General features: G+C 44.4%; 1 protein-coding gene across 1 annotated transcript in view; it reads right to left on the minus strand.

The window, feature by feature from the left end:
- Nucleotides 1-13736, minus strand: part of LOC133022050 (diacylglycerol kinase beta) — a 60516-nt gene extending 46780 nt beyond the window's left edge. The window contains exons 1-10 of the mRNA XM_061089065.1: nt 13670-13736; nt 9388-9464; nt 5777-5797; nt 5215-5365; nt 3481-3543; nt 2826-3137; nt 2217-2372; nt 1794-1843; nt 616-690; nt 54-173 (exon numbers count right to left, since the gene is read on the minus strand). Of these exons, the coding sequence (XP_060945048.1) occupies nt 54-173; nt 616-690; nt 1794-1843; nt 2217-2372; nt 2826-3137; nt 3481-3543; nt 5215-5365; nt 5777-5797; nt 9388-9464; nt 13670-13736 (1092 nt within the window). The remainder of the gene's footprint in view (nt 1-53; nt 174-615; nt 691-1793; nt 1844-2216; nt 2373-2825; nt 3138-3480; nt 3544-5214; nt 5366-5776; nt 5798-9387; nt 9465-13669) is intronic.
- Between the last annotated feature and the right edge of the window lie 9425 nt (nt 13737-23161).

Below are 23161 nucleotides of genomic sequence, written 5' to 3' on the forward strand. Positions count from 1 at the left end.
CACACACACACACACACACACACACACACACACACACACACACAGATCTGTACCGTATCCATGCCCAGCAGGACCAGTAGAGGGATGGTGGTGAGGCCTCCTCGGATCCACTCCTCCAGCGTCACCGTCCCGTCTCGGTCGTAGTCGATTTCTTCCATCATCTCCTTCAGAATCTAAAGTGACAAAAAAATGTAAAGTCTGTTTTAATTGTAGCTTTTACTGTAAATTCTCTCATTTTCAGTTAAGAAAAAACAAAAAACAACGGCTGCAGATGGAAATGAGCGTTTCTGCTGGTACAACAAATGTATTGTGCTTATAAATACACTTTTATAAATAGAGAAACACGTGCATTTTATAATATGATGCAGTTTAACAGTAGAGGAAATTATCTGCTCAGCCCAAGACTGATAGTTTGAAATGGTGAAATAGAAAAATTAACACCAGAAAAATGTGTAGAAATATTGTTTTTACTTTCTAATTTCTTTTGCTTTGGTTGTAGATTTTGGTGCAAAAAAGCAAACCAGTGTTTTCACAGAGAGCAGGTGTCTGTGTGTGTCTCTGTAACTCATCAGACTTTGAGTGTGTGTGTGCGTGTGTGTGTGTTTGTTCCCTCACCGGTCGCAGCTCCATTGAATCCCACTCCAGATATTCGGCCACATGCACCATCTGATTGATGATGCGATCCAACTCCTGCGAAAAGACAGAAACCATAAAGAAGATGAGAACCAGCTCTGAGACCTTCTCAACACGACGGAGGTGAGAGAATAGTCCAGGCAAAGTAGCATTTTCCGACCGACTAATTGTAAAATAATTTTTTTCAGCATAGATCATTTCTATGAGGTGTCCAGAACAACATACTAAAAGTCCTAAGAAATCCTAGTTGAGGAAATATGTTTAATTCTCATCAATGTGTGCCAATAAGGCCCGGCAACAATACACCCCAAAAGGGCTATTTTTTTCCTTTACTCCTATCAAAATAAAACTTTACACAATGAAAGTAACCATGAAACGTAACATTTTTTGTATTACAAGTTTCTTTGAAAATGAATTTGAATATGCAAATGAGCTATACACTAATCGACTATGCCCCAAATACACCCAAATAGGCTTAATTTGTTCCTTTACTCCTACCACAATAAAACTTTACATAGTAAAAGTATTTATGAAAATTAACTTTTTTTGTATTACAAGTTTCTTTTGAAATTAATTTGACAAGCACATGAGCTGGGTGTATTTTGGGCATATTCGATTCAGTGTATAGCTCACTTGCATATTAAAATTAATTTTCAAAGAAACTTGTAATACAAAAAATGTTACGTTTCATGGTTTCTTTCATTGTGTAAAGTTTCATTTTGATTGGAGTAAACGAAAAAAATAGCCTTTTTGGGCTGTATTGTTGCCGGCCTTATTAGCACACTTTGATGAGAATTAAACATATTCCCTCAACTAGGATTTATTAGGACTTTTAGTATGTTGTTCTGGACACCTCATAGAAATGATCTATGCTGAAAAAAATTATTTTACAATTACTTCTATTTTCGGCTCCAAAATGGGTTACTTTGCCTGGACTAGAAGTGAAACGTCTCCGAGTTAAACTCAGCGTCAGAGGAGTGAATTTTAAAGTGTAACAAAGCTTTTGTGTGTTGTTGTGTGATCCCGTCAGCACATGACACAACAGAACCCTCACAAATGATCGCATGTCCACACAGCTGCTGCCTTCGAGACTCTTCTCTTAGAGACGCATGTGTGCAAAGGTCAAAAGGCCGAGAGCGGGAAAGAGAGCGAGCACTCACCGAGCTGTCCAGGACCCCGTTGCCGTCGGTGTCGTACAGCCGGAACATGACTAGAGGGAAACGGGAGAACAGAGATCCCATGATGACTCAGATTCTGTCAGATAATAAGTGGCTCTCTGGAGCTGCTGTCACATTTGCTCTTGGCCTCCCTCCAGACGACGCGGGGGGTTAACGGGGATCAGTTAGCAGAGATTAGCCCGAGACTCTAAAGAAGTCACTTGGGAGCAGCTGGGTTACAGCGTGTCACGGACCTGCCCGGTGTGGGAGGTGTATCTGAGGCCCTGGGGAGGAGGAGGAGCAGGATGGAACAGCCGGATTCCTCCTGCTGTCACCCTGAGTGACGTGTCCCTGAGAGCTGCACTAAAGAAGCCGGAGCGTAAACACACACTAACCGACCCCCCGACCCCGTCCCCTGTCACTCACACTCCAGCTTGTCCTCCGGCGTCCCCCTCTCCAGCAGAGACAGGTAGCAGACGATGTCCTTGAGGAAGACCACCTGGGGGGACGGCAGGGAGGCGGAGCCGGTCTGGGGTGAGGGGCTCCTCCGCAGAGAGAAGAGCTTCTCAGAGTGACTCCTCTCTGTTGGAGGACCACACAACGTCTTCAGAGACACTCACACAACACACACATGTTATACACTCAAGGAATTCCCTCAAGGTGTTCTAGAGATATTTGTTGGCAACCCCCGAAAATAATAGTTTGTGAGGTCACAGTGACCTTGATCTTTGACCTTTTGACTCCAAAATCGAATCAGTTCATCTGTGAGTCCAAGTCAACGTTTGTACCGACTTTGAACACATTTTCTTTTGGTGCTTTTGAGATATTGTGTTCACAAGTATTGAACAGACAAAAATCTACCACAGCCATTTTCAATGCTTGTAAATTCACATGTCATTGGAAGGATTGTACATCCATTCTGTAAATACAAATTCATTCTTTATCTGTGTATTTGTCTTAATATTATCGTTCAGTTGTTCTATTACGTCTGTAACCAAGGTTATTCTTTCACTTGGCGTTTGTTTGTTAACAGACCTGGTGATAGTTTGGGGGACACTGGCGACCTGGCGGCTCCAGCGTTGGGCGTCAGGACGTTGCTGCTGCTGCCCTCCGGGGCCTTCACATGGCCGCAGGGCGATCGCTGGGGGCCGCCGGGCGTGTGGCCCCCGGACGTGTGGCCCCCGGACGTGTGGCCCCCGGACGTGTGGCCCCCGGCCCCTGAACGCTGCGAGGAGGAGCGGGAGGAACACGGCGAGGTGGTGGCGCCCGAGCCGGTGGTGCTCACCAGGCCGGAATGCTCGGGCGTGTGGCGGCCCATCGCACACAGGATGCTTTTCCCGTTCATACCTGTAGGGGACGCCACCACCGAAACAGAGCGAGCCGAAAGAGAAAAAAGAAAGAGAGAAATCAGTGGAGGAACAGTGGAGGATGAGGAGAAGAACAAAACAGGGAAATAATGTTAAACTTCACAACAACAACAACCCAAATACAAAAATAACAGGAAGCATAGAGGGACAGGAAGCTGCGAAAATAAAAACACGGCGTTAAAACCGTCCACAAATATTCACAAAGCGTCAAGTCACCGTTTCTCGACTGAACCACAACAACACAACGAGAACACAACAAGCACCAGGGGAGCAGGAGGCCACAGCCAGCAGGGAACTGGTCCCATTGAGCTCTGCACTGGTACCTGTGATGGGAGCACAGGCCACTTCGGTGTGAAGAGAGATGCCTGCGTCGATGGAACAGGCCTCTGGGGGGGGGGGGGGGGGGGTCACACAGGGTGTCAGGGCAAAGGAGAAAAGGAGGAGACGGCAGCGGGACGCGGGAAGAAAGACGTGAACATCAGAGAATAAAAGGATCATCTGTGGTTGAGGTCAACTCTAGTTTAACCCTCTCACACGAGCAGATGTTTACATTGATATCAATGGACACAACAGAGGCGTCTGTTATTCAGAATGTTACAGGAGAGAAGTTCTGTCAGAGCAGAAAGACGAACATCACATGAAGTCAAACATTAAGTTTCTACATTAAGGTAGAAAATACCCCAGGGGCAATAATCAATAATCTGGTTGGTTGCTTCTTTAGTCGTCCAGGCCTCGTCTCTGTGTTCAGCAGCTGAGACATGAGATAACAGGACGCTGCAGTCTGGTAGGTCACATTATTCAGGATCGCCACCAGGGGGCAGTGCAGCTCTTTGTTATTTTGTTTTCAATGTTTTCGTCACATGATTTTCTGATGAACTGACTGAATCAATCAATGCTAAATAAATTAATGGAACATTAACAGCCAACTATGATAGACTGAAGACTATTTTCATAGTTAATTGGTTGATAAGGTCATTTTTAAATACAAACATTTAAAATGCTCAGATTTTAGCTTTTTAAATGTGAACAATTACAGTCAATATATTTGAGTTTGGGACTGATGGTGGTTACAAACTTGAAATCTCTCAAATGAAAAACGTATTTTTCATTTTGTAAAAATGATTTGTGCAGAAAACATTTTACAAATCATTCGTCACATTGATAAGCAACGGAAATAATTGTGAATTGTAGACGATTAAAAGTGCATCTGTGGTTCATGGGCTGAAGTTGAGGTTTTAGGACAAACACCCACTTTATATACGTCCACACGTTTTTTCCTGTCGTTAAATTGTTCGTCTATACATCGGCTGTGTTTCACATTGTTGATCTATAAACACTTTATTTATTATTTATTTATTCTTTCCTGATTATGACTCATTTCCCCACAAATACACAATGTTTAAGTTTAAGTCTCAGCTACGATAGTTAACAGTTTCCCATCATACTTGCAATTTAATTTATTTAATTATCTAATTATTTAATTGTATTGTTCAGTTGTTCTACTACTTACTATTTATTTGCTTATTTGACTGTTTACTTTTTCTTTTTGCTCATTGTTGTTTTTTGTTTCTTACTTTGTTGTTTTGCTCTTTCTTTTGTTCTTGTTGCATTGTGCCTGCGCTGCTGATGTAAAACCCTCAAATTTCCCCACTGTGGGACTAATAAAGGATTCTATCTATCTATCTATCTGGCAGCACTGTGACGACCCGGAAGCTACGAGCTAAGCTAACTACCCAGAGTTCCACGGTGTCGCTCACACTCAGACGTTCTTGTGGCCTCCTCGCAGAAATACATTTCTGATTCCACCGTCCATCTGTGTGCTCAGCTGCTCTGTGGAGCAGATTCTGGTGCCGGCGGCCCACGCATCACCCGCTCGGTTTACACCCGGCACTCAGAGCGCGGTGCCGGAGACGACCTGAACCAACGCCGTCGCTACGAGAACTCTCTAAACACCTGAGGAGATTCCTGCCTGAGTCTCTGAGTCATTCTGGTTCTGTAGCAGGAATAAAACAAGTCACTATAGGAGGTCTATTAAATGAGGACCACAAGGCGCCTACCCAGTAAGCTGGTGCCGGCTCGAGTGGGATCGGGGGAGCAGCCTCCCGTCTTTCTCTTGAAGGAGGTGAAGAGGTGCTGACACAGCTCCTCTGGGATGTCGTTCTCCAGGTAGGTGGCCATGAAGAGCTGGAAGCCCTCATAGTCGATGGGCTGTGTGGGAGACGTGCGAGAGAGGAACGAGGTTAACACATTTCCCGCTGATGCACAGTCGGTTTCTCACGATGGACGAAGATGTGATGATGACGCTGATCGGCCCTGAAATGAAAATCTGCAGCTTTGATAAGTTGTCGTGGAAAGTATGAAACAGCTTTTCTGCTGCAGGAATCAAAGGAGGTAAAATCCCACATCATCTTCTTCATTTACCTCCATCAACCCCCCACACTTCCCTCCCACAGCCATGTGGTGGGTGCTTATAAAAGCACTGAACTCAGGACCCCCCCGCCCCCCCCTGGGCATGGGACCATCTGTGAGACGGGGTTATGTCATGTTAGTGACAGGATGTTCATGCAGTCTGCCGACACAGACACCACACAGCATGCAGGCCGCCGGGCGGAGGCTTACTTGGCTGAGAACGTCTTGCTTCTGTTAAACAGTTCAGAACGAGGAAGAGGAGAGGAAGGAGGAAGAGGAAAAGAAGGAAGGCCAGAAGGAAGAACAGCGAGGGAGGAGTGGGTAGAAGAAGAGAAGGGGTTAGCGTCTCTGTTGGAGGTGAAGATGATGATTGTGGAGAGTATGTAGTTTTCTGTAGTTTTATGATGTGATAATTAGGTTTTGGTCGACGTATAAACTGAACACGTGACTCTCATCTCTTCATCTCTTCTTCATCCATCCATCATCTTCATCGTTTGTCCTTTGAGGGTCAGAGGGAAGGGTTTGGGGGGGGGTTATTTTGTGTTGGTGGTTTTCATTCCCATTTCTCCACCACCTGAAGTCCCGAGTATGTCAACTCAGCCCCGGGGGTCTCGGCCCATCGGCTCAACAAGTTCAGCTCTCGCCTCTCAGTTAATAAATCCAAAATGTTTGGGCCAGAAAGTGACGAGTGACGACCATGACCTTTGACCTGCTTCTGTCAGACGGCTCTAAACACGACTGCACCTTAAAAAACATTAATTCGATTTTAAGAGGGATAGATTTCCTCCCAGTTTAAAGCAACACTGCAGCGTCTGACCTTAAACCAGCAGCTTGATTGAAATGAATTTGATGCTTTGATGAACACTTGAACAGAATGAAAGCTCACGTGTGGCTGCAGGGGGCGCTGTGACACAGTGCTGAATTAAACAGATGAGGTTAAGTAAACGCTCATGAGCTAAGCAAACATAATAAAGCTGCTCCAACGGGTCTGAATAAACCCTCGGACCAAAATAGGAGAGTGAAGCTGATCCCGTCCGGACGTTGAGGAAATATGCTTCTAACACGGAGCGGCTCAGAGGAGCTGCAGTAAGTGACGTCCATCACAGACCAGCATGATGAGGACCACCACCCCCACCCCCCCCCACCCCCCTCAGCCCAGGAGCCTGAAACCATCACTCATCACCATCTCTCTCCTTATTTGGCCAAACGAACCACAAGGCTTTAATTTGCTGTGCACGGCAGCCTCACACGCTGCAGATGGAGCGAATGATAAAATGCTTCTCATAGTTTGATGCATTGCCCTGATTTGCTGAAACCACGCTCCCAAAAAATGCATTTTTGGAAATTCTCCTGCCTTTGGAAAACACGTTTCCCCCAGAGCGTAGATCACGATTATATTCCCAGAGAGCCGGCTCACGTTCGAGGCTGCCAGCCTGTAAACATCTCCCCGGGGCGGCCATGACACGTCTACATGGTCCGTTTCATCTGTTTTTGTATTATTAATATTTATGTTTGTCGGCAGATGTCAGGAGGGTTTGAACGACTTTCTTTTGGAATAAAAGTTTTGGGGGTTTCCTGCTCCGTCTGGATCTCGTGTAGCTGTTGAGCTCGCTGTACTTCTATTTATGTGCAAGTTCACTGGGAGCGATGCTAAACCATTGAATTCCTTGGACGCACAGTAAATAAAGCAAATTCTGATTCTTCTTCATAAGCTGCTGTTTTCAAGTCAGAAAGTTGCATTGTGTTTTAAATTAATACATTTGTGTGGATGCAGCCGCAGAGAAACAAATCTACTTGTGTTCTCTAGGACAAAATAAGAGGTTTTAACGTGAAAGCTGCAAAAACAGAGATAAATGACGTGGAGCTAGATGTAAAGTCTCTGGGTGAAGGGAAACTCTGGGACCAAAGCTCAGTCTCTGTTCTTCGTCACTCATTAACCCCTGATGAAGTGCGTCTGCTGACCGATCAGAGGAGGAAACCCAACGCTTCCGACGGCTCAACGTGTCGCTCGCTTCTCATCTCTTGTCCTGAATCATCTCGTCCCAAGTCACTTCAGACGAGGCAGCGCTGCACTTAGGCTCCGAATCAGATTAAGTTAAGGTTCAGAGCCGAGGAGGAAATGGAGGTCAGAGCCTTTTTCAGTCAGAGTAGATTCCAGTGCAGCACAAAGGAGAGCGTGGAGTCATTAGCACTCACACACACGCTGATGAATGTGAGCAGGGCGGTGGAGGTCAACATGGCGCCGACAGACAGTGTGCTCTCAGAAAGCTCATGAACGTTAATTCTGTGGCGCCAAATGTCCAGCCGGGTGAGGAGACGCTTACAGCAAAGAGGTGATAATTTAGAGCAAGGAAGAGGAGGAAGAGGTGGAAGAGGAGGAAGAGGAGGAAGAAGAGGAAGAGGGAACGAGGACGAGACGGGAGGAAGAAAAGAAAATGTAAAGATGACAGAGATAAGAAGAGAAAGACGTTTCACATTATTTACATCTACTCAGTAAACTGTGTAAATCTGGTTGATGTTTTAAGTGAAAGTAAAAGTTAAAAACCGACATTTCCCACTCGCACTGGAAACCATTGACCAATCACAACAGAGTGGAGCAGCTGGCCAATCAGAAGGGAGAAGGGAGGGCGAGTGTCTTAAAGAGACAGGAACTAAAAACCAAGTGTTTGAGACAGAGGCTGAAGAGAGGAGCTGCAGCAATGGACAGAAATGTTTTCTGAATATTAGAGCATGAAAACATTATAACACTGATTGAAATTATTAAACTGAATATGAGCAGAATACGTCTCCTTTAAAGATGTAAAATTAAAAATCACCATTCATGACTCTACTGCATGTTTTTCTGCAGCATATATTTGTTTTATAGTTCCAACATCCCAACAAACCATTTCTCCGTCATGAACCGTAACAGGAAGCTGAAGGAGAAGCTCACGGATCTAATGAGCGAGGTCGTCATGTAAACAAACTGATAACGAGTCAGGTTCAAGAGATTCAGATCGGTTCACATTTAACTTTATCATCCACAGCTTCCGAGGATTCCTACATAATCTGAGGCCGTTGATAAATTGAGAGATAAATACTTTATTGATCCCGAGGGAAATTTCGTGCCGTGGCTCCGAGGACAAACACGTCCTCCCTTCATCGGTCACCTCAGAGTCTTGTGAACGCAGGCGACCGAACAGGCGATGTTCACATAAAGAGTGTGAACGCAAAAACTAGAAGAGTTGAGGTGAGAGCTCAGAGTTTTTATAATGAATGTTTTAAATATTTATCTGCCTGTCGCACCTGATCCTTTTGCTTTGCTCTTCACTTCACAACTCAGAGATGGGTCCTTGAGATGTTTATGTTTTAAACTATTCCTCACGAGCAGGTTGACAAAAAACAAAGCAGAAAGACCAGAAGCAAAATGAAAATTGTATCTGTTCATCTACATCCTTGAATGTTTCCCACAGCAAGTGAACCACAGGCTCGACAGGAAATCCAGAAGACGGAGAAAGAGTCGAAAACTCAGAGAAAGTGTTAAAAAAAAGTGTTTATCTGTGATCAGCTGACACAGTTGATGCGTCTCCATCACAGCCTTCATTTAAAAACAGGAGCCATTACTCAGCAGTTCTGAGAGAGAGAGAGGGGTTAGAGAGAGAGAGAGAGAGAGAGAGAGAGAGAGAGAGAGAGAGAGAGAGAGAGAGAGAGAGAGAGAGAGAGAGAGAGAGAGAGAGAGAGAGAGAGAGAGAGAGAGAGAGAGAGAGAGAGAGAGAGAGAGAGAGAGAACATCGACCAGGATGTGATAAAAGAAATGAAGAGTGATAAAGTGTCACACTCACGTGCTCTGGGTTGTATTTGGAAAGAACTCCGTCACCGTGGAACTCGTCCAGAACGTCCTTCAGCTTCTTGCTTGAGTCTGAAAACAAGAAAACAATTATTTTAATTACAGCATTTCTGAAAACTTTCCTCCATCACAGAGAAAACTTAAGCTTGACCATCCATTACAATATTAAAAACTAGAATTAAGTAAAAGGGAGTAAAAGTACATTTCAAGTAAATGTCACCCTCTATTGCTTGACATATTACTTAACAATGCTCAAAGTGTTTCTCTCACTTAAGGTTGTTTAAATAATTAAATACTGGAAGAACTAAAGGAGGAATGTCCAAACTAAATTAAACAAAATCCATTTTACCAAAAACTAAACTGGTTTTGATGCTGAAAATGTAAAGAAAATCAAAAAGTGAACTTGTCCCATGTTCCCACATATGTAATTTTTCTTCTTTTGAAAACTTATTTCTGCCTTCCACATAAATTGAGATGAAGTAATTGTTGCTGTTCGGCAACATGATAGAGGATCAATATTTCGGCTCCAGGAACAAACAGCTCGATGAACAAAGACCAGAACCGTCTCAGCGTTTTCAATCCATTATTTTAAATTGTAAGTTAGTGGTTTCTAACAAAAAGAGAAAATATCAATATATCAAATATCGTAAATCCATCTCTGACGATACATATCTCAAACTTAACCGCCACTCAAACCCCATCACGAAACTCGTGAAACAAAACAAAACAAACTGAATAAATTATGAGGCCGTCGCCATGTGGCCACCAGGAGACAGACCACTTCCTGGATAGACTCTGTGGGTGGAGCCTCAGGCTGCAGGAGGTGGGGCCACATTCACTCTCAAAACGTTTTGCAGCGTTTCCAGGTTGATTGACATGTTTGCTTTAAAACTGTGTAAACAACAAGGTAGTGGCTCAGATTTTACTTTTAAAACAACGTGCATCTCTTGACTAATAATAACGTCTAGAAAACTAGAAAAGACATTAACGTGATGATTTGCGCTTGTTGTAAAATTTTGACACAAATGTCATGTCCCCACAATCACAACTACAGGCAGATCACAACAATGAACTGATGTTATCAGCAGTTTTTAGGCGGTCGCATCTCAACTCAGGGCCCATGGCCTGCTTGACCCCCCCCCCCCCAAACACACACACTGACGTGTGCACACAGACCTCATTTCACCATCGTGTCATAATGAACTGCAGACGACGCCTCATTATTTTTAGTGCTCAGCAGCTTTGCAGCCTGTAAAAGCTTTTTCTATTTCTGTCCTGCAGCATGTCCACAGAGACAGAGGGAGACAGACACAGAGACAAGCAGACAGAGGGAGATAGAGATACAGACAGAGAGACAGACAGACAGACAGAGAGTGCGTAATCTCAGGTGAGAAGAGAAACATGGTCAGAGATCATCTGGTAACAGGACAGTCCAGTTCATTGCATTAACGACTGACTTATTATTATAACTTATTATTATTATTTCCATGGATTTTGGGGTTACCACATTTTATTTAGTTCAAATCAAATATTAAAATATGATATTTTTCATCTGATAAACTGATCAAATCTTCAGATCAATACAAACCTAACTCAGTTTAATTCATTGATTTCTGTGGAATCGTTTTAGCTCCGACTGATCAATGATCATTTTCACTCTCAATTCATCAGCTGATTATTTTCTGTTAATTAATTGATTATTTAATTTCGTTTCAAGCTCATAACAAAGGAAATCATCACGTCCTGAAAACTGAGAAGCTACAACCGGTAAATGTTTTTCAAAAATGTGATTAATCAAGGAAGTGATTGATTAGTGAATGAATAATTTCAGTTCTATTGGATTTGATTTGGTTTATTAAAGACACTGACAGCCTGATGGTGTCTGTTCCCTCTGCAGAGAAGCAGAGTCAGTTTCCTTCATTAAGCCTTCGATCGATCGGCTGCTGATACACATCCCCTCCTCACCGGGCTGAACACGAGAGCTTCCCGGCAGCAGGGGCCTTCCCAGCCAGCACATTCATCACGTTTCGATTAGAGTCCCTCTCCAGAGAAGCCTGACTCATAAACTCAAAACGCCGCTCGACCACAGCGGCAGCAGCGAGCGTTTCTGTGTCGTCTCCTCTGAGCGATGTGGTGTCACCTGACGTGTCAGTGGCTGCAGGGAACCACACACAGACACCTCCTTAAAGCACATTAATAACAGGAGCATTAAGAACTAGGGATCACTGGTCGTACGCCTCCAGCAACCAGAGCAGCTTCTCTTCAGACTCAAATGAGGTCGCTGTGACCTTTAACCTCTGAAACCTGATAATAATGCATTTGAATAAATTACCTAAAGACAGAATTAGGATACAAGATATAAAATAAAAGAGGCTAAAGCATGTTTTGTGAGACCTCGACCTTCGACCTCTGACCACGTGATTCAGTTCATCTGCGAGTGTAACTGAATATTTCTGCCTCGTTTAAAAGGGACAATTTCAAGTCAGTATTAAGATAATTTTTCACAAGGCAAAGAAAAGGGTTTTGTGAGGTCACAGTGACCTTCACCTTTGACCCTATAGATTTCAGAGTTCACCTACAAGACGAAGGACCACAAGCAGTTAATCAGTAGGTTGTTATTCTGATCTCGTTATACCTGACATCAAGTCTCTTCCCTCTATTATCGGCTAATATTCATGTGATTTTTGACAGTTTATTTTAATTCCATCTATTTATAGTTTTTAAGCAGAATAAAATGTATAATTTAATGACATGGGTTTTATTATTGATAATAGACAGTAGATAATAAATGACAATATGTTAAATGAGGATATATCTTCACATTATAACAGCAGATAAAACAGCTGTACCCAGATGGATCATTAATGCTCAAATGGGGGATTTGAAATAATCGGACAAATATCCACGTGTGAGCAGAGTTATGAAATATTTGCCGCAGGCGACAGCGAAACAAAAATCCGACATTTTCCCAGTTTACCTCTTGATCTGCTCTTTTCTCTTCGGTACGCTGACGTGTGCTAATGATCAGGTCGTGGAAATCGTGGATTTTTGGTTTTGGCCTCAGGTTAACAGGTAATAAAATTAAAACTATAAATCACAGATCAACTTGTGTGATGCAGGATTCACAGGCTGGAGCCGCCTGGTTGGAAAATAGAGCAGTTGAGGGTTATTTTTAATTGAAGCACCTCAGTTCTCTTTGTAAACAGCTTCTCTCAATGTCAGAGACCCGGGCAGTTAATTCAATTGTTGCCTAATTGTTTCTGAAGGACCCATGAGAGGAGCTGAAGGTGAACGCTGAAGAGGACTGAGCTTTAGAAAAGATAAGACGGCACAATAATACGCCTCCGGCACATCCGCACCAGCGCCCTTATCACCAAAGAATCTTCTCGTCTTTTCAAGTGGACGTCTTCGTCTTCCGCGTGTACCGCTCCTCTTCTCCATCCTGACATATTTGCATTCTTCCAGTTTCACCTGCGTCACGTTGTTTGGGTAAATTTGCTGCAGTTTTCTCACGTGGAGTTTAGTAGTTTCTGGTCAGTGACCTTCCATTCCACCAGAGAATAAACAGCTGTGACTTTAATCGTCACAAAGGTCTGTAAATATAATGGTTTCTGCACGACCGAGCGATTCCTCAACAGACTCGCTTGTGTGTGACAGCGACGCTCTACTCATCACCCACAACGACAGACACGAAAACCAGAGGACAGACGCTCTTTTGACTAACAAATGTGGTTTCTAGAGAGAGAGGAGAGTCGTCCAGCAGGAAAACACGAGGGTCATTGAGAGGAACAAACGAACACATGGAGGAATAACGTGACGACAAACATCCAGACTGAAATCCTGCTCAAACATTATTTCCCTTAAGAGAAAGTTTAAAAATCAAAAGGGCAATGATGTGAAATAGGTGGATGATTCAACATATCTCTAAACCAAAAGGTTAAGAGTGGATGAACCTGGTTGCCTGACAGCTTTGTTAGGATTCGTGCCAGATTAACCGCTGAGCGTGCATAATGCAAATGTGGGTTTTACAGACGAGGTGTTTCAGGATCTCCAGTCTTTTCTGTGGGAGGAGAGAAGCTTCCTCTACCAGAGACCTGGAGCTCTTTAACTTTGCAGAACTTTTACAGCCTGATGAAACCTCTAAAACACACACATCATATGTCTACGTTAAAGGTTTGCATGGGGCCTATACCCTCTGACATGAACACCACATTATTTGGTTGTGCAAATGAAAATAAACTCTTCAATCATTCACATCGGACCCTGTGGGTACTTACACTCGCTGTACTGCTGCAGCTGGTTGAACTCCGCTGGGCTCAGACACACCCAGCTCCCGTCTCCCATGCTGCCTGAAGCCAGGGGCTCTGCAGGGATCTGTGTCGGCTCTCGGTGCTGCTGGGGGAACCGCTGGTTATCCCTGGGTCAAGCTGTGTGATGGGACTGAGGCCAAGAGGCTGTGGGACGACATCTCGGCCTCGAGTTAAAAAAAAACAAGGCCCCGTGAGAAGAGGTGGAAGAAGAAACCAGGTCCCAGTTCAGGTCTTGAATATTACTGAGGGGATCCAAATATTCCAAATATTGATATATGTATATATATCTGAGTTATAACGAAGGACTCCTCATGACTCGGAGGTTGGAAGGTTTCTTCTTTGGTGACCTGGAGAAGAGAGAGAGAGCGAGAGAAAGAAAACAGCAGAGCATAAATGAAAGTGATTTTATCATCCTCTGCACAATGTCAACAATTTAAAATAAATGAAAAGGTTTATATCAACACGCTGAGGAGAAAAATCGGTGACATCATAAAGTCATTTAAAAAGACAGAAGCAGGTGGAGAAGTCATGTTTCAGTCTGTATTTATATTATTATTCTTTTATTTATGTCACATTTAAATTCCACAGGCGACAGGCTCTTTAAAACTGAAACAACACAGATCAAAGTGAGTGGAGAATCTATTGTAATAGATTCAAATGATGGAGAACATCTGTTATTATCATATTGGACTTTTTTTATATCTGATTTCAGGAAAATTGCTCAAATGAAAAATGAACTGCAAAGAAATGTGAGTTCGACCGAAGCAAGTGAGAGTTATTTTCACAGTTTACATTGAACTAGTTGACAGGTGAATATAAACCTTGAGAAAGTGCAGCTGCTTCACGTCTGAATGAAACACAGACGTCTCTAATGTTGGAAGCTTTTCTGACAACGTCCAAATGTTTTTTAATAATAAAAAAGGAGACGTTCCACATCCAGTTCAGGAGAAACAGACGGAAGCTAGTCTGTGTTGTTCAGGTGTGAATGGAGAACGCTTGTGTTTGTGTGAAGCTGAGATGAGAGGCCTCACTACACACGTACTCCAAGAGAGACAAGATAAAAGCATGGGTGACTAGCTCCACTTCACCGAGGGAATAACTACAGATTATTTTTAGAAACGCTCTCCACTGAAAACATTGTTTTCATTTATTCTTCAAAGCTCTAAACATCAAACTTGTGATTCTGTTCCATGTGAATCAGTCAAATCAAAATAAACTGCTTGGATGTGTTTAGTTCAGGAGGGAGTCAATGTTTAGGTCTTTAAAAAGTACCCACTCCTGGTCTACAGGACTCACTCCTGGACCACAGGACTCACTCCTGGACCACAGGACTGACTCCTGGACTACAGTACTCACTCCTGGACCACATGTCTCACTCCTGGACTACAGTACTCAACCCTGGACCACAGTACTCAACCCCGGACCACAGGACTCACTCCTGGACTAAGTACACACTCCTGGGCCACAGGACTGACTCACTCCTGGACTACAGGACTCACTCCTGGACCACAAGACTCCCTCCTGGACCACAGGACTTACTCCTGGTCTAATGGACTCACTCCTGGACCACAATACTCACTCCTGGACCACAGGACTAACTCCTGGTCTTATGGACTCACTCCTGGATCACAAGACTCCCTCCTGGACCACAGGACTAACTCCTGGTCTAATGGACTCACTCCTGGACCACAACACTAACCACTGCTGGACCACAGGACTCACTCCTGGACCACAGTACTCACTCCTGGACCACAGGACTCACTCCTGGACCACAACACTAACCACTGCTGGACCACAGGACTCACTCCTGGACCACAGGGATCACTCCTGGACCACAGGACTCATTCCTGGACCACAGGACTCATTCCTGGACCACAGGACTCAACCCTGGACCACAGGGATCACTCCTGGACCACAGGACTCACTCCTGGACCACATGCCTCACTCCTGGACCACAGTACTCACTCCTGAACCACATGACTCACTCCTGGACCACATGACTCTCTCCTGGACCACAGGACTCGCTCCTGGACCACAGGACTCGCTCCTGGACCACAGGACTCACTCCTGGACCACAGGACTCACTCCTGGACCTCAGGACTCACTCCTGGACCACATGACTCACTCCTGGACCACAGTACTCACTCCTGAACCACATGACCCACTCCTGGACCACATGACTCACTCCAGGACCACAGGACTCGCTCCTGGTCTACAGGACTCACTCCTGGATCACAAAACTCACTCCTGGACCACAGGACTCACTCCAGGACCAAAGGACTCGCTCCTGGTCTACAGGACTCACTCCTGGATCACAGGACTCACTCCTGGACCACATGACTCACTACTTGACCACAGGTTTCACTCCTGGACCACAGGACTCACTCCTGGTCTACAGGTCTCACTGATGCTGCTTCCCTCGCTCACAGCCACCCGAGAGGGGGTGTATATGTATTAACTGTGCGAGAGGCAGGTGCCAATCAAGCGAACGGGTCTCCCCCTCGGAGCGGAGAGGGATTCTGTTTTGCTCGTGTGGTTGCCTGGCAACTGTGACGTCACTGGAGTGAAGCACCGTGACAGAGATGGACGGAGAGGGAGAGACATCGCCACGGTAACTATGAACAGATGTAACCTCATGCACCACTGCTCAGCATCTGTCCTCCGTGTATCTGATTTCTCGACAACATGCACAGAACCTGTTCAATTCAGCTATATTCTCTACTTTAATATTCTATCATATAGAAGCTTTTATTTCATTTTGATGGCAGCGATCTGGAGTCTGTATCGTTCACACTCTGATCCACGCTCTCTGCAGATCCTGCAGCAGCAACGAGGAGGAGATCAGCCGATGTTGAGGGTAAAAACACGGTGTAAATGTTCCGTAATGTTTTCACCGTCCACGCAGACATTCAGACTTCATAGTTTCAGCTGTGGCATCGATGCATTTCTGTCTCTCACACTCGTGTTTCACTCTTTAGTCTGAATCATCATCTCTAAATCGCCCATAAACTGATATTTTAATGCCAAACATGAAATTCAGAACCTTAATTATTTACCAACGTTGCATTCTATCATATTTTGTCTTAAATCGCTGAAACAACTTTTCCACCTCAGTTCATAGTTCGAGCTTCACGATTCCACGGTGAAAACACACTTTCAGTATCTATAACATCAAGTGTCTCAGCGTCCGACAGCATCCCGACCTATCAGAGCATTCCTTCATGGTGCCTCTGTGGAGTGACTCTCAGTAACAGGTGAGTGGAAATAGAGCTAAAGACCAGTGGGTTGTGTGAGTCTGTCGCCTCAGCGCTGTGGTTTGAAACCAGCGCCAGTGACTCACTGAGCCTCTCGCTGTATAAAAGAAAGAGACGGAGGAAAAGAAAAGATTTAAACACCTCCACCACAATATGTTCATTACAGCACTTCATCTGTTTCAGTGGCAAGAAACCTGATTTTTTCAATTCATGTTACATAAAATGATTGTTTTATTCATTTAAAACACTGAAATAAAACAGGTCATGTTTGAAAGCCTTTATGCAACATAAAAAACATCCAAATCTATTTAACTTATTCATTTAAAATATAGATCCTTCTACATGCACATACTGTTTTTAAAATGTACGTAGACTCCGGGTTCGGAAAGTGAAGCTATCGCCCCCTGACCAGCAGGGGGCGACTCAACAGGAGTTTATGTCTCAGTCTCTAGTTTCAAGTATTCTTCAAACAGCTGATGTTCATTCAGTAAATTATGATAATTTAGAGTCAAATAAATCATAAAGCACCGGATGTATAAGGGTCAAAGGTACAGCTGTGCAAAGTATAAACAATATATTTATATAGAACTGTGCTCGGGTAAAGATTAAAGATGCAGACAGTCAGCAGGTGAGAGCTACAGTGCGACATCACCTTTGACCCCTTGACCTCTGTACAAATAACTGTCAGCACCAGCAGGGAGACTCGTCAACATGATCACATGAAGATGCAAATATGCAGAGGTGACATCATATGTTATTTTTGCAGCAGAAAGCTAGACACGTCATTTCAGAGGAAACACACCGACGGCTGAGCTCAGGTGCTGCGACAACACACACACGATTCACACAACACAACTCAACCAACACAACAGGAGGACAAGGACAGAAACGATTTGGTGTGACTGTGAATGGAAGATATGTGTTTAATCCCCGGTGATGGATTGGGTCGCAGGTCTGAAGTTAACGGGTCCAGACATGAATTGAAGATGAGAGCAGGTTGTGGGTTTCGGAGCTCTGCAAAGACGCACTCTTGTACCGTCCAATGGACTGAAAATACCAAACCGGAGGCCTCAGGACAACGGGTGACGTTATCAGACAAATATCACACAACATAACCTTGTCAGGAAAATTTAAACAGCCACTTTGAGACGGATGAAACGCCAACCTGAACATTTGATCTCCTCAAATCCCAAATTCCTACGACTAAAGCTAAGATGGCAGGAAGCTGCTGTTCATCCCGGTGTAGCACACACCCCTGATGCTGATGGTGATTACAGTGAGGACAGTGGAGAGGAGGGACACAGAAACAGGAGCTGTGACATGATTACTGCAGATTCCCAGGGGAGCGACGCAGAGGACGGATCCACGCTCACACTCCTGGAGGAGCCTCTAACTCACGCTCCCCCGGGTCGGGAAGACGCTCGCTGCAGGAAGAGTGTGTCCGAGCTCTGATAGCAGCAGCCCGGCTCCCGACACACAGCTGTCTCCTGCAGGAAGTCGTAGCCCTGTGTGACCATATGATTAAATGGATACCGACAGCAGCTTTTCTGTGTCAAACATCAGTCATTTACAGCACTCAGATAATCTTCATGATCCAAGCACGGGCTAAATATAGACGTCGCTGCCATAACTGGGTCGGTGGCTCGCCGAGCAACTCTGGAAAAACTCAAAACCAAGCTCCAGTCTGCACCTGCGTCATGTCGAGGATCCGACACAGAGGGTTTTATCACCTGGAGCTCGAATGTACCGTCGCTGTTTCGAGTGGAAACACAAACAGTTTATTATTATACCTCCGATGTGCACATGAGAGCCCGGCTGCACGTTACACTTCAGTGAAGGCCTGCAGTCGTCAGCCGTGTCTGTGAAACTGTAAATATGTATAACGGGAATGTAAACTGTATTGTCCAGGTGATATACATCTACAGCTGGATCAAACAGTGGCTGAGCTATAACATGTGACCTTTAACCCTCATGAATCAAACTGAGGCAGAAACAACCGTTCAGTCGCAAAGTAGGAGCTTCAATCACTTTCTGGAAAATAGAACATTTACTTTTATCGGCTTCATTTCCACCTTAAAGTCGTTAACAGGTAAAAATGTCCGGATTGGTTAGAATCTAGGACGTGAGGTAAAATAATGCAGATCCACTAATTACAAAAGAGATATTTGCTTTAATTCTATATAAAACGTATCTGTAAATCCTGTTTATTACAGTCCAGCTTCCAAATATAATGATATTACACGTGTTTCCTTACAGTAGAAGCTTTGAGCACTTGCAGGACCTGTGCCTTATACCATTGGATTTACATGTTTTGTAGATTACCTCATCCTCATCCTCATCCTCATCCTCATCCTCATCCTCATCCTTGCCATCAGCACATTCAGGGTCAGGTGGTACAATAAATGCCTCAGACCGCTCAGGTCTGTGCAGCCTCGGCTCTTGTGAGTCACTTAAATCAGCTGAATGCTGCGACAGGTTTCCTCCACTTTGCTCAGACGGATGAGCGTCGGATTCTCTGCAGCGGTTTAAGAACGAGCTCACAGCATTTGAACGATGAAGAGAAGTGACAAACAAGAGGCGATGACTCGCGGCTGTACAAACGTTCCTCTGGGCCGACAGAGGGAATCAGCAGTGACTGTGACAACCGAGCAAGTGTCTTGTCCAAAATAGGCACAAATGGCAAAAGACAAAGTTGGTGGTTAATATTGTTTGAGAGAATGAAGTGTAACCTTAGGGGCTGCAGCCTGGGCCTCATCTCTACCCATACAAGGTCTGCTGCTGATCCCTAGTCTTGTCTTGACGAGACACACACTCGTTTCCTGCTCCTCGTCCCGGTCTATCTTCACCTCTCACCCCCAGTATCACAACTCACTGTTTCCATCTCGTTTATTGAAATCTGACCTCCTCTGCGATTCCCTCACAGGAGAGTGAATCATCTGAGTTCTCACTTCTGTTTTCTCAGCTTGAACGTCACGTCTAACCCCTGAACCATCAGTCATCTACCGAAGTCCTGCAGTTATTTGTGTACAACAGGTGTTGAGGTTACGATAATGAGATAAAAGAGACAATTAGTCAGAGTCCGACCCGACAGGAGTTCTGTTTTTTACATTTTTGTTTTTAGCAGATAGCTCAGCCAACGTGACAAACTCAACTCAAACCGAAATATAACTTTTTAAGATTTTAATCCAAACCCGGCCTTAGCTCGGGTCGCGTATTCAGACTGGAATACACATCAAGAACAGCAGCGTTGCTGATAATCAAGTGTCCTAAATGTCAAGTCTGATTACGCTCTACACTGCAAACAGGAATGGGATTATTCGATTATTAGAAACGTTAAAAGTTCACAAACACAAACCTTCACTATTACACGAGTAGTTTATAACCTGGGAAATGCATCTTTACGATGGGGGGGGGTGACATTTTGATTTCACCTCCCACTCGTCCGGAGTCATGATACGAACAACAACAGTTTTCACTTCTGTTTTCTCGGCTTGAACGTCACATCATCCGCTGCGTCATCGGTCATTTACTGAAGTTCTACAGTTATTTGTCTACAGCAGGTGTGTGCGTTGTCGAGGCGTTGTCGAGGTTACGACAATCAGAGTGTCTGAGGACGCTGTGGATCGATCTGCGATCAGCCCGGCTGCAGGCAAGGCTCACGCTGGATTCCTGTTCTAACCTACAGGGGGATGTAGCCTCACAAATACCAGCAGTATTTGTGGAAGGCCTGGGTGTCATGGCAACTGGGGGATTGTTTAAGAAGCAGAAGGGAATGGAAAGGCCAAAGATATACACAACAGCTGATTGCATTGTGTTTAGAGTCCAGAGCCTGAACACAAACTGACCCGGGACCTTTCTCCTGCAGCAGAACAGTTTAAAAACAACATGAACTCCCCCGAGAAACTAACTTTACTGACATGGTCACCTCAGACATTTAAAACTACTCTGCTTTCAGATAATAAAGGTTTGGATATCTTAACTTCTCTTAAAAATAATAAACACATTGACATTAATGGACTTCACGCTGATTATTTTCTTCTCATTCCAGATGTTTTCGTTTCAAAGGTTCAAAAGACATCTCCTGCATGTGAGCGTGTGCACATCACACTTGTGTTTGTTGCTTCTCGAGCTGCGACCGGCTCCGATCTGTCAACCTAGTGTTAAACTCTGCACGTGCATCATTCCTCACGGTGAAGGTCAAACATACAAGTGAAGTAACAAGAAGCAAAAACACACTTTGAAGCCACAGGGATTTAGCCTTGGTTTGTTTGGCATATAAAAACTATATATTTATATTTTTGAGCCTTAGTGAAGGAAAATCCTTTTCCCACATCGAATCTCATGAACAGTATATTAGATATTTGTCTGTCAGTGTGGGTAGCATTTGGATTTGTATTAAATATCGTTTTCAGCTCTGATTAACTGCTGAGAACAACCATTTCTTCTTGATAACAGATTCCTATTAATATGACTTACATAGTTAACCCGTCTCCAGGGTCTCATTCCCCAGAAAACATGAGGACAGGTATCGAACTGTAGAGCAGACATAATAAAGCTAAGACAGGATTAGAACTTCTCTTCTGTCTCTTATTACGTGAGCGAGCGAGTGAAACATCACACGTGTTTTCACAGAGAAACGACGATTCACCGAATCAAGACCTTTAAAGATAAGTAACGTCCGGACGAGAGAGTGAGACAGTGACCGATCGATCAGCGGCTGCACTTTCAAAGGATAAATATTCTGAGTCAGACTTGAAACTGCTCTTAAGACAAATCACATGAAGCCACGGAGCCAAACAAAAGCGCTGCAGCAGGTCTGGAGTGCACAACATATTCAGGCCTGTCCAAACTCCACTGACTGGCCTTTAATCACAAGACACATTGGCCCAACTTCCACCTGTCACTTTGAGATGGAGTTGCATTATCGGTCGTTTCATTATTTAAAGTTTCCAGTTTCCTGTGAGTGAATGGAACGACTTGAAGGGATCAATTGTCAGGTGGAAATCGACTGGACACAGAAAATTATATTTTATAAACCGTGTGGTGGAATCACTTTGCTGAGTCAGATAATTTTGCTTCAGTGTTGGAAGATTTTGTTTAATATCATTATTTCTAAAAGCGGCTGAAAAATCAATGTGATAAATGTCATGTTGGTGAACGTACAGAGAATCATCACTTGACTCATCACAGACTCTATATAAAGATGGTCGCTGCGTCTCCACTTCCTTCCACTTTACAAATGTTATGGCAAAGCATCCTGGGTAGGGGAGTCGCCATCTGGCACTGGTGACGTCACTTGGAGTGTCTGTTCGGCACCTATTTCCCATCTATACTGTAGGAGGCAGGGTTTATGACCAGCCACCAGGGGGCGACCACGTTTTGGCTCAACTTTTGGAGAGCTGTCTTTACGCAGTCGGGAACATCGGCAGCATCTCAGACAGCAGCGCATGAACATAGTGGATCCATCAGGAGTTTGGGAGACAGATGTTTCCCCTCAGGCGGTGGTGGAGAACAACTCCGGAGCAAAAAGAGAGGAAACAACGGACTTCAACTCAAACACATCCCCTGTTTCCACTGGAGGAGGAAACAAGCAACGGTTTGATAACAAGTTCAACGTTCACTTCACAGATGATTTGTTAATGTCACTTTTGTCAACACATGTCACTGCGGGTTCGTCTCTTCCTGAATCAAAAGCACAGCAGAAAGCAAACTGAACACAAGTGTCTCTGCAGCCGAGTTATCACCTCATCGGTCTGACAGTGGACAAACTGCAAATTAAAAGCAGAGGTGACAGCTACACCCTCGGTCACCTGTGGGAGGCGCTCCACCGCTAACAGCCCCCGATCCAGTCGGGGACAATAATGACTCACAACACTTAGTTCAGCTGGAGGATTTGAAATTAAAGATTCATGCAGAAAACACCTCCATTATTTAGTTTCTCAGTTATTCTCAGTGTTTTTATTGACGTGATCAGATATGACCTCGCTGTGTGCAGGTGATTGAAGAGTGGGGGGGGGGTGGGGGGGTCTGATAGTCAGGGTCATCCTTGTTATTCATGTCAGTGCGGAAACGACAGGAACCAGCGTGAGCGACCGTCCTCCTCACACATGTTCACTCTGTAATCCTCGTGATAAACTCCTGTCGGATGGACGAGTGGATCATTCTCATGATTCAGACTCTCTCTCTCTCTCTCTCTCTCTCTCTC

This window comes from Limanda limanda, chromosome 16, assembly GCF_963576545.1.
Source record: "Limanda limanda chromosome 16, fLimLim1.1, whole genome shotgun sequence".
Classification (NCBI taxonomy): Eukaryota; Metazoa; Chordata; class Actinopteri; order Pleuronectiformes; family Pleuronectidae; genus Limanda; species Limanda limanda.